Source organism: Lichenostomus cassidix, chromosome 1 (assembly GCF_008360975.1).
Source record: "Lichenostomus cassidix isolate B80296 chromosome 1, HeHo_3.0, whole genome shotgun sequence".
NCBI lineage: Eukaryota > Metazoa > Chordata > Aves > Passeriformes > Meliphagidae > Lichenostomus > Lichenostomus cassidix.
The window spans coordinates 6,662,757-6,675,280 of NC_139479.1; the positions used below are offsets into that span (position 1 = coordinate 6,662,757).

Here is a 12,524-nt window from a genome sequence, read left to right on the forward strand (position 1 = left end):
GCGCGCGCGCCCCCGGCGGCGCCCGCCCCCGTGACGGGCTTGCGTGACGGCGGCGGCGGCTCCGGGAGCGCGCGCGCGCCCGCCCGCCCGCCCTTCGGTACCGCGAGCGCCCATCGCGACCGCCTGTCGCGACCGCCGCCTCGCCGCCGCCGCCTCCTCCTCCTTCTCCTCCTCGCGCCCGGGAGCGGAATCGGCGGCCGCGCCTGGACTCCCCCCGCCCTTCCCCCTCCCACTATTATCCTGCCTCCCGGCGCTCCCGCCCGCCCGGGAACGCGCGCCCCGCTCCCGCCCGGCGAGGGAGCGACCCGGCGCTGCCGCCCGCCCCGATCCCCTCCATGGCTCCCGCGCCGCCCCGCTGAGCCGGAGCCGCCCGCCGGGAGCCGCGGCTGAGCGCGGGAGGGAGGGGGCGGGAGGGGGGTGGGAGGCGGGGGCGCGGGGGGTGCGACACGCGCGGGGAGCGGCGGCGGCCGCGGCAGGAGGCGGAGGAGGAGCGGCAGGAGCGGGGAGTCCCGGCGCGGCCGCGGGAGCCCCGGGCGGGCGGGCGGCGCTGGGAGCGGCCGGGATTTACCGTGGTGGCGGTGGGCGCTGAGCGGCGGGGGAGCCGGGCGTCCCCGGGGCCGCCGCCTCTCGGGCTGAGCCCCCCCGCCCGGACCATGGCCGACGACGACGTGCTGTTCGAGGACGTGTACGAGCTCTGCGAGGTGATCGGCAAGTGAGTGCGGCGGGGAGCGGGCAGGGCAGGGCAGGGCAGGGCTGGGCGGGGGGACAAGCGCTGCCCCCCGCCCGCAGCGGGCACCGGGATGCTCCGCCCGGGACCCACCTGAGCCGCCGCCGGCGGGGCCGTGCCGGGCCGGGTCCCCCCGTGGCCGGTGCCCGCCGTCCTCGTCACACGGGAGGCGGAAGGGGGAGAAGTGACCCCATGTTTCCTCAGCCACCATGATTAACCACCTCGCCATCGCTCAGCCTGGCTGCAGCAAGCGGCAACCACTTCCCACCCCTTTTCTTCTCCTCCCCCCGATATCCCATTCCTGGCACACCCATCAAGGATTGCCTATTGGGGAAGGGAAAGGGAAGATAGCTCTCCGTAGATCCACCTATTCGCTGGGTGTCTGCCTATTTGTGCGCCAGGTGTTGGGTTTTCCTCTTCTCGGCTGCATAATAACCAGCTTGGTAGTGGCGCTCGGGTAGTGCTGGCTTTTCGTCCAGATCCATCACTCTCGTTCGTGTGGAAATGGAGATGTACAAGGCAGGAGGAGTGCTTGGCCTTTTGAGTCTTATTATGCAACTGCTGTTAAACCGATGCTCGAGGCTTGTAGGAAACCTGGGAGTTGAGGCAGTGGCTGGCGTTCCCCAGCTGCTGTTTCGGGTTACCGCTGTTGGATGAAAATGACAATCCGAGTCACCAGGAAAATGCAGAAACTCCCCCAAATCAGATGGTGATAAAGAATTAAACCTGAACTCCATTCTCCCCTGCCCCCATGTTTCTGTGACTGCTCAGTTTTTGAAATCCATTCTTTATTTCTTCGTCGTCTTTCACGTATTTGCTGTAGTTGTGTCTGTGTTGCAAAAAGGACACGGAAGATGTAGTGATACTGGAACTGCTTCATTTTCTATATGTTTCTGATTCCGAAGCTGAGATTGCTCTGCAAGCCTTCATAGTGACACTGTTCAGTGTGCTCGCAGTTTTTTTTTTTCATGACAATGGATTTTATGAGAATAATTGGCTGTGTTTTGATTATAAACAAAGAATTTTTCCTGCATGTGTTCTCTTGCTCACTCTCCACCCGTATGCTTTTCAGCTTGTATGGAGTGCTGTCTGCTTTCAAAGCTAGGGCTAAAAATATTCTAGAATTAATCTTTTCTCAGGATTATACTGAATTGCTGGTGTTGGACATAGCAGGTGGCTGTGTTGTCAGCAGAAGTTTCAGCACTCGGTTCTGTCGTTTCACAAGACATTACCACCTTGCTGCTAACACAACTTTTAAAAATATTAAGCTCCAAGGGCCTTGTTTGCCATCATAAATGGTAAATTATTGCTTTAGCCTGATGCTGGTGAGGAGCTTCTGTAGGAGCAAAGCTCTAGTTTTTAAAGATGTTTTGGAGACAATTTTTGGCACACTCGGTTCACAAGTGGTTTTATGCTAACCACTGCAGTTCACACTCGGTTTTATTCCTGCCCGATTGCCATTAGAAGGTGCAGTGCTTATGCATGACCGCACACCCTTTGAGAGGATGGATGATTCACAGGGGGCCAGATGTTTGCACATCTCCATTGACTTTTTGTTTTGTGGCTGGAGAATTTGGAAGAGAGAGCTCAGAGGCGGTGGATTATTTGCTAGCCGCAGAAGTTCCACACGAGATTTAGGTAGTGTAGAGAACGTGTTGTGATGTAACTGGATCTAACAGATAAATATTGAATCACAGTAGCATGATGATGCCAAGAGCACTGTAGCAAAAACAGGGTGTATTACTGAAAATAGCAGCAGTGGTGGTGTGAAGGGCTGATAGCTGGTTGTGATTACTCAGGCTTTTCCGCACAGATGTCAAGTCAGTCCTCCAAAAAAACCCAAACGTTTAAAATAAATACACAACTTTGATGTGAAATTTACGAGTATACATTCCTGTTTCTTTGCAATGCTATGCAGGTAAATTCCAGGGGACCAGAGGTGCAGCATCTTTATTTAGCATGCAGATCTTGGGTACCACCTTGCCTGTCGATAAGAAACTTGAGGGAAGCTGCTGTAAATCTGCTTTGAATTGCTATGTATGCATCTGAAAAACATCTTTCAGTGAAACATTCACTAAATGTCTGTATGTTCCTGGGGTTTGTTATTGATTGATACAGTTATTTAGTTCTTGCAAATAGCACATCTGGCTCTGATTTGCATTTCGGACACATGAAATACTGAAATGTGTAATTTATCTTTTCTAAATAGGTACTTACTACTGTCACTTAAGATAGTAAAAGGTATTTTCACAAAGGGGGTGGGAAAGAGATCTTTGCCTGTAAAATGTCTTGAGTGTTTAGTTGAAGTTCCCGTACAATTCACTAGAGAAATCAGACATACTTTCTCAGCTGTCAGTAGACAGTCCATTTTGTTGAGGCATATTCTGATCTTTAGGATAAGCTTTAAACACTTCTAAATACAATAAACTGATAAGAGTGACTTTGTGTAAATGCAGCAATAATAGCTTTTGGTGAGGAACAATTACAGGGCAATAGTGTATGAATGAATTGATGGGAATGACAATGATAAACTGTTTATTATGTGGCATTTGGTGTGTTTAAGTCCTGCAAGCGTGCATTTTTCATGTTTAATGGGTGTGGGTGGAAAGAAAGGCCAGGAGGGATACAGAGAAATTCTAGTTCACATTTTCATTAGGAAAAAAGTTAGGGAAAATCTTACTTTGCATATATTTCCAGTATACCTTTCCATTGCTGAAAGCTATATGAAAGTACAAATTAGAATAACAATCCCAGTTTCTTGTTGAACTGTTTAAAGTGGCATTTATGACACTAACATTAGTCATTATTTTTACTATACCAGATGTGTTATGTTAGAGGTTACTGTCTCATCTTCAACTTGGCTGAGACAAACATACTTCAAGCAAGAAGTAAATTGGGGATTTCTTCATTAGCCTTCAAAAATGTGTTAACATATCTCAGGATAATTGTTAGTGATGAAGAATACAGGTGTGTCATTTTTTTTCAAACTTGCTTCCAGGTAACTTAGGCGAAACTCTCCCTGTGTATTGGTTGAGAAGTACATAATCTAAAATCTTTAGGCCTGTTACTATGTCGATCAGACCATGTGTTTGATTGACAGCTCACAGATAGTAGTGCTGAGTGTTCTTGTTTATTTTTTATTAGCATTTTCATTCAAAATGCTTTATAAAACGTAGTAGGTGTAGAGTTGAAACATCTTGGCTATTCATCTGAGGTGAAAACTGTTCCAAGTTTATCATAGCTTCACGTACACAGAGCAGGAGTTTTCTTTATCCCAGAGAGAATGCCTGTCTTTAGTAGATGGTGAATCTAGAAGACTGAGGCAGGGTTTTTATGATAGAGTCTTATTCTGCAAGGACTTTATTTTAAATTGTCTGGTTAAACATTTCTGTACCTCTTAAGATCCATATCAGCTTATGTTAGCATTAGAGGAGAACCATAAAGATTGTCTGACCTTTCTAACAGTAGGATTGGAGGTTGCTTAAAAATTTCGCCAAATGTTTAAGTTGTAAATACAGTGAGATAAAGATGATAGACATTTATTTGTGTTTAAAAGGGCTTTGGTTACAACTGAAGTCTTTAGTCCTGGGGTACATTAGGAAGAGCTCTGCCAGCAGGTCAGGGAGGTGATCCTGTCCCTCTGCTCAGCCCTGGTGAGGATCACCTGGAGTGCTGTGTCCAGTCTGGGGCTCCTCAGCACAGGAGAGACATGGAGTGGGTCCTGGAGTGCTGGGCAAAGATGATGAAGGGACTGGAACATCTCTCTGAGGAAAGGCTGAGGGAGCTGGGCCTGTTCAGCCTGAGATACCTGAAACAGAACCTCATCCCAGTGTGTCAGTGTCTGCAGGGAGGGGTCAGGGATGGACCAGGCTCTGCTCCCTGCTGCCCAGCAATGGGACAAGAGGAACAGACACAAACTGATGCCCAGGAAGTTCCACCTGAACATGAGGAAGAATTTCTTTCCTGTGCAGAGACCAAGCACTGGAACTGATTGTCCAGGGAGGGTGTGGAGTCTCCCTCACTGGAGATGTTCCAGAGCCATCTGGACACAATCCTGTGCCATGTGCTCTGGGATGACCCTGCTTGAGCAGGGAGGTGAAACCAGATGACCCACTGATGTCCCTTCCAGCCTTATCCATTCTGTGTCACTAATAGCCACTTAAACTGTAAATTTTTGTAATTTTTTCTTCCATTTGTGGCACATATGTCCCATCACTGTGTGTGTAGTAGTGCAGTTGTTGGCATTTCCAGTACCAAAGTATAACACGATGTTTGATGCTAATGCTGTTGGAGCTTTCAGGACATTCTCTGCAATATGGCTTGGTTAAGGCTAATCCTCTTCTGCACTGCATGCGTGAGGATTTTAGTTTGTTTTCATCCCTCTTTCCGCTGTGATGGGATGAATCTCACTGCTTGGGCTCTTCCATGTGATAAAGAGTAGTTAAAGTTCAAGAGCCAGCAGGCATTCCTCCCTTCTCCCTTCTTCCAGACTGCCAACACCACTGGAACTCCACAGATGTGATCTGAGGATTGCAAAGTCGTGGGACAAGGGATTTTTTTTTTCCAGTAAAATTTGGAAGGCTTGTATCCCGCTGAAATAAAACAAGGGGTGGTGGTTGCAATTCCATCCTAAGCTATTACCTGGAGCTGGAGGTGCTTTAGATTTATGCCTCAGTCTGGGAATATTCAGGAAAGGGAAGACAGAGCTCATGGATTCTTTGTCCAAGAATTAATTAAAACTTTTAATAATTGTAACTATTGTGGTAACAAAACTATGTAGAGGTATTTTGATGGTTTCAGTGGTATTGTTTTCCATTATTGCCTTCATTTTCACTCACAGCAATTAGAATGCTGTTGACTTTCAAACGTACTTTTACTCTAGTATGCTGTTGAGATTTTGCATTTCCTGTAAAACTGATGCAAATAACTGATGGGTCTAATTAATGACAAACGAGATGAAAATGAAACAACTGTAGTATGTGCTCACTGTTTGTAACGGGGAGGAGAAAGGGAACTTCTTTGGGATATGGCAACTGATTTGTCTAGTTTAGCTTTTGAGTTTTTTAGTCTTTGAAACTTCCTACTAATAAAACATTCTTGGCTGTTTTCTCTGTTACAGTGTGTTAGAGTAACATTGTAATAAATATTTGATTTAAGCATGAGGTCATAATATGCATTGCTTGAGGAAAATAGTGGTTGATTATTTGTCCTGTATAGTTGCTAAGTATATCTTTAGCTAGGTTATTCTGCTGTGGATTTTAGCAGCAGTAGTGACCTGTTTCTACTTAAGAGGCTCTACCTACTTAAGAGAAGCAGCTGAACACAGAGTAGAATGAACAAACCTGGTTGCAGAGTACAGCATTTCAATCACTACTCTCTGTCTGTACAGCTTTTTCCAGTGTTGTTTTGGTAAGCAGCTGCACTCTTGTGTCCATCCTTCTTCAGGAAGAATTCCTTCATGGGAAGGCTTGCTAAGCATTGGAATGAACTGCCCAGAGGGGTGGAGGAGTCACCATCCCTGGAGCTGTTCATGAAATGACTGGATGTGGCACTCAGTGCCATCCATGGTCGAGTAGACAGGGTGGTGATGGGTCAGAGGCTAGAGTCGATGGTCTCAGGGTTTTTTCCCAGCATAAATGGTTCTGTGATTCTAATGATGTGGACAAGACAGCTGTAATGATTGGGAATTTCAGGCTTGCTTAGGAGGGGAGTTTGGAGGAACTTGATATAGGAAAATACAAGCTGAGAAAGATTGTGTAAGGGCTTTGCAAGTATGTTTATGCATTTAAACACCCGAGACAAGGAAACCTTGAAGATAAGCAAATGTGAGCAGATTAGTCCTGTGTAATTTCAGCCCGAAAGTTTGAAGGTTTTAAACCAATTTACTGGTGAGATTCTGGATCAGATATCTGTGAGAAGTTGTGGGATAAAAAAGTGACTTTGTCCTGAATATTTGCTAAGTTAAGAGTTTGATCTTTTTATTAAAACAATATGAAGCTTTGTTGCCATCAAAAAAATGGGGGCTAGGCTTCAGGACCCAAGTGATTCCTGATAATAATTTCAGTTCAGACATAATGCTTAAGATAAAATGCTTTAGGATAAAGAAATGTTAGGGGAAGAAGAGAGACACATTTTATGTCAACAGCCACTCACCTACTTAGCCCTCTGTGTGATACACTGCACTTTTTTATAATCATTTATACAGATGTCACTACTGTGAATGGTAATCAAGCATTATTAACCTCAATATGATGTTTCCAAAGATCACTTTTCAGAAACTTGCAGTTATATTAAATGTGTCATCTAAAGAATGATGACTCCAGAAATGAGTGGTTGTTATAAGTAGGTATTTTGTGTCGAATTGTGGAGTTGATAAAAATAACTCTCATGAATTAAGGGAGTAATTTTTTTTTAATATGCAGCAGGAATGTCAGCATGACCAGAATTATCATCCCTACCTGTTAAAAAAAAATAGATTTATCTCTTAGGATAGTGTCCTTATCAGCTATTCCCACCAAAAGAACTCCAAGAAACTTTTCTTTGCCTACATCAGATAAACATGTAAGAGGACACCTTGGTAAGGCATCCAAAGCATGTGAAGAGAGCGCCTTGACTTCAGCCTAGCTGTAAACTGAACTGTATTTTAGTGTGCCAGGTGTGCCTTCTCTTAATAAACTCCTGCTGTACTCAGAGTGAGTTACAGAGTTCTTTGGGAGGTGTCTGTTAGTACAAGGAATTATGCCCTTGTTGAAAACAGCAGTACACAGCAAACTTTGGAATTTCAGTTACCTTGGTGTTACTGGGTATTTAAGCTCCCTCTTACCAGTATCTTTTTCTGGAGATGGAATAAGGTTCAAATAATTGTTGGAGCTTGACCATAAAAGACCTTTACATTGTAATATGGGTTTCTTTTTTCATTGCAGTTTGTATGAGAAGCAGAGGTGTCTTTTCAGAGATATTACTAGAAAATTGTTGCAGGATAAATTTAGCACTAAAAGGACTGAGGGCTATTGCCAGATGTATTCTCATAAGACAGAATTAAATGTCCCTTGGTTAACAAGTGCCTTGCTCTTTTATTTTTATCCCCTTTTTTTCTGGAATAGGATAAGAAGGGGTAGCCAGAAAGTTACTCCATACTTTCGATCTTTTATTGCAGTGTTCAAGGTGCAGCAGGGCTGTGCTTTCCTTCCAGGCTTAGCATTTGTCAGAATTCTTGTGTTGTCAGTATTTTGCCAATTTCTGTATTGACTTAACTTTTTCAGAAGTCAGTAGTTAAAACATCTCTTCATCACCTGAAGACATTTATAGCTGGTGCATAGTTCTTACAAACTGACAAAGTTCATTCTCTGTGTAAGAAATTCTGAATATTTCCCTTTCCCTTCCACCAGGGATTCTAAGTAGCATTTGGTTGAATAGTTTTTCACTTGGCTCCTTCACCTGTTTCTTTGGCTACTGAGTGGCAGGTGTAACTGCTTGCAGCTACTCTGATTGCATTTTTAACTAAGTTTTCCATTCTCTTTTCTGGATAGTGTGGCCATAAGCAGTTACATCTAGCATTTAATATTGACTAAATTTCCTGGATATGTGAACAAAGAAAGCTGTGAAAAACTTGCCTTTGAATAATTTTTTTTTAGAAATAAAATCTGGGGCTTAAGTTCTGTAAAGGCATTTACAGTGGTTCAAAATGGGTTCTGTTAGCTGTTTGGAAGCACTCTGAGGTAGATTTCATAGCTAGATTTATCTCATCAGTGTCAGTTTTGCTGCAGTTGAGATTGAGAAACCCTTAGAATTTCAAAGTGTGCCTTTCCTAGGGAACACATTATTCTTGAGTAACTCGTGACTTCATTGAAATTCAGTTACCAGAGTTTGTAAGGTAGTTGACATTTGGCAGTTTTTGATCCAAAGATCTCTAGGCTTGAGGAAGGAAGTCTTAACCACAGAGAGGTTGAGGCTTCTCAGGTACATTGGTCTTTAAGATATTCAGAACGTTGTGAAATATTTTTCTAGATGTCCTGTAATGTGGGTCTGTAAAGTTGACATAACATCACCACAAGCAAAAAAAAAACCCAATCCCTATCATGTCCCCCCCAAAAAACCCCAAAAAACTCTAGTATTTCTCCTAAAAGAAGGTTAAACTTGTCCTGACCATCTGACCAGAACTTTGGCATTTTTCTCTACCTTCTTTTTTCTCCCAGTTTCATTTTGGGAAGAGGGTCTATGAATAAAACCTTTGGCTGCATCCTTGATGTTGCAGCTTAGAGAAGCCAGCCAAAAGGGTGTGTTATTGCTTTACTTCCACCCTGTTCCAGGGAAATCCTGATAATCCAAATGGACTTGTCAGCTGCCCACTTTTCTCCTTTTTTTTAAGCTCCAGATGTTGTTCCTGATACTGAACAGAGGGGAACAGTTCTGGACAGTGGGAAAGCACTAATTTACACTCAATTAGAGGGATCGATACACCTGTAAATGGAAGGGATAGTGAGGAAGCAAGTGAGGTAATCTTATCTCCCTTCTTCAAGCCACTCCTCCACCCCCTCCTTCGGGTTAGGAGAAGATGATAGAGAAGGTGGGGGTGAGGATAGCCTGTGAAGATTACAAAAAGTTTAGGGAATTCATTACAGTGATAGGATCTTTTCCACATCAATACTGCTCTGAAGTAGTAACTTCTCCTAGAAAAGAGAGATCTTTGTGGAGCTCTTTAAGTTTGCCAGGGTTGAACTCGAACTTGAATGCAGCAGGAGCAGATAAGGTTGGGTTTGGATGGTTTAGAGAAGAGACCTGTGGGCTGGCTGCCTGCAGAGCAAGGAACAGGGTGGGAATTGAGGTGAAATGCTGCACCTTTGCTGTTCTGCAGCCTCTCTAAGTATATCATCCTTCCAAAGGAGAGCTGTGTCAAGCTGTAGCTGTGCTGGAGGTTGTATAAACATGGCAGTAATAGCCTTTCTCTTGGTGCCCCAGTGTGAGGAGTATGTGAGGGCAGCTTGGAGACAAGAGCTGAATTAAGTTTGCTGCTGCTGGAAGGAGGAGATCTTGCTCTCTTTGTGCTCCATGCCCTGAGTGATCCACCTGTGCCAGCTTCAGCAGTCATCTGATGTGGATAAACCAGGTGCATTACAAAAATCCTCACTTGGTGGATGGTTATTCTGCTGTTTTCACTGGCTTGACCAGACCTACAGTGCAGTCAGGGCTTGCTCAAGGTAAAACACTCAGGGATAGAGAGAGATAAAATGTGCAGGGACCTCTCTCCTCTTCTCACTTTTGACAATAGTGAATTGCTAGGATCGTATCATAAAATGCTTTGTTGGGTGTTTTTTAAAGCATGTTTGGCTTTTTTTGTGTAATCAGGAAGTGAACTTCCAAACCCTCTAGGCAATAATCCAGACAATGGTGAGGAAAGGGCAAGAAAAAAGGAGAACAAATTACTTTTTTTGAGGGGAAAAAAAGTTCAGAATTAATATGCAATTCTTAACACACACGCACAAGAAAAATCACTTGTTTTTATGGTCTTAATTTGTTTCTTCTTTCTTCCTATACATATAGACATTCCCTGTAATTAAAACCAAGCACTAACTTTACATCAGGACCTCACCTTATTCAGGATTTTAATTGGCAACACAGCCAGTTAAAATTAGGAAGGCAACTAAGTCTGGGATTTTTATTTTTTGAATATTGGGATTAATTATTTGAAGCATATTAGCTTCTGACATGGCTAGATGTTCTTCAGATGTGCATGTGCCTTGTTGGGTGCTTCAGGACTTAAAACATTCACAGCTGGATGTACTCTGAACAGCAAGCATGCTTAATGTTTGTGAGTAGTACTAATCTTTATAGAAACCAAAACTGTTACTTCTGGTTCTGGTGGGACTGTGTGCAAAAGCTCTGATAGAATATTTAGGAACGTTCAAGAAATTCAAAAGCAAAGTTTTACTGAGCTGCGATTTTCAGATTTTGTTTTGCTCTAAACATAAATATAAAATGTATTGATCAAGAACTTTAGTTAAAATATCTGCCTTTTTTCCCTGTTTATTTTGTTGGGATTTATTGCTTGGGTTTTTGTTTTGGGTCTTTTTAGGAAAAGTTCTGTTTCAGTGCATTAGATCAAGTTTGGATTGAAAAATAGCAACTTGCACCTACAGAAAACAGTTTTCCTTTCTACAGCCCCTAAACTGGAGGTACTGTCTTCCTTAGTGTGTTTCTACAAGTATCTTAATTTCAGATCTTCAGCACTACAGACATGAAAGGAACAAAAGAGGCTTTCAAAACTGAAGGTCAGACAGAACTGTTTTGCTCAGTTAGAGCTATTAGATTGAGATTATTTTTCTTACTTTTTCCTCTCTGGAAAAAGTGGTTATCTGTTGGCTGAGTTTCTCGGATGTTCAGCCCTTAAGGTTCAATTATCTTTAAAAGCATAAAGTAAACAGGGTGCTTAAAATATCAGAACTTCTTTCCCTAATCTTAGATCTCAAGTGTGTCAATTTTTTTTATCAGCTGCAGGCACTTGTAAAGTATTCAAAACTTCATAGCTGCCATTGAGATACACTTTGAGGATACTTTCTCAGCTCTTGCAGATGAATCTTCTTTCTTGGATTCTTAGTTTTTTAGTTGTTTCAAGTTTTCAAAAGTTCAAGTTGTCTGTTTGCTGAGTTGATTAGGGATGTTTTCAAATGGATTGCTGGCTGTAGAGTTGTTTTCTTTGTGTTGAGTCTGTGAAATACTTAAAATTCTCTCAGAAAAGGAACTGGGAATCATTTTTTTTTGTTTGTTTTGCTTAGTGAATGTGATCATCACAGATGCTTTACTTCTGGTGAATATTAAATAATTCCATAAAACATCAGCTGGGAGTGTTAAGAATACCTTTGTTTTCTATATTTTCTCACCTGGTGAGTGCTTTTGCAGGCACTGTGTATTAGGGAAAGATTTTAATATGATCAGGAGGATTTCAGGAGGTTTCCTAGTTTCAGGGGGATTGTTCCAAGCACTGATGAGTAGCAGCTACCACTGCACTGGCATGGGCTGACAGGTTGGTTCTGAGAACATCCCAGGCAGTAGCAAGGCAAAACTTGGTTTGGCTGTTCTCCATGCTGGTGAGATATAATGTCCCTGGAGACAATGATTTTCTGAATCTAGCATCCTTTAGGTGTTGTATTAAACAGCAAACTCAGAAGTGTATAGAAATTTAGATCATTCAGGGATGCAATTTAGCAGAAAAGTGAGGTCACTTCGTGAAACTTCCATGATTATTTTCCTGAATGTTTGGTATTTTTCAGAATGGGACTTAGTTTCTCCTACTGTTAATGTATTTTTAAAAAATTTAAAGTGTCCCAGAAAACTAACAGTGGGAAATTCTCCTCCTGAAACTGAGCCTATATCCAGCTTCTCAGTATTTGTTACAGTTGCAAAGACAAGGAAAAATATAATACCTTTCTGAAATGTGGTGTCAAATATGTGGCTGGAACATTCAGAAATCAGCGGTGACTTGTGAGAATATTGATGCACAGTAGATTTTAAACATTCATATTTTGCTGAAAGTGGTTTTAAAATTATTTTTCTCGTATGTGCTAAAAATTGATCTGTGAAGTCTTTGCATATAAAATAGAACCTTACAGTGGTTTGTAGCTGTTCTTACTGATTGGTTTCCTTTTTTTGTCACTGTTTGAAAAGGAAAAAAACCACCAACTTTAAATGTTTACCATTTGGACAAAGCTGTAAGAATTACTCGAAACTTTCCTTTTCATGTAACTTTTCCTCTTACTCTCAGATGCTAGCTTGAGACTTTGCTGCCATCTCTAGTTTCTTG

The 12,524-nt window shown here is 42.8% G+C and overlaps 1 protein-coding gene across 10 annotated transcripts in view; it reads left to right on the forward strand.

Moving 5' to 3' along the window:
* The first annotated feature begins 440 nt into the window (after positions 1 to 440).
* Positions 441 to 12,524, forward strand: part of CASK (calcium/calmodulin dependent serine protein kinase) — a 188,276-nt gene continuing 176,192 nt past the window's right edge. For 8 of the 10 annotated variants that reach the window (XM_085048768.1, XM_085048777.1, XM_085048794.1 and 5 more), the window contains exon 1: positions 441 to 712. In XM_085048768.1, coding sequence (XP_084904894.1) covers positions 654 to 712 — 59 coding nt within the window. In that variant the 5' untranslated portion in view covers positions 441 to 653. The remainder of the gene's footprint in view (positions 713 to 12,524) is intronic. The other 2 variants (XM_085048785.1, XM_085048828.1) reach the window with 1 other exon arrangement.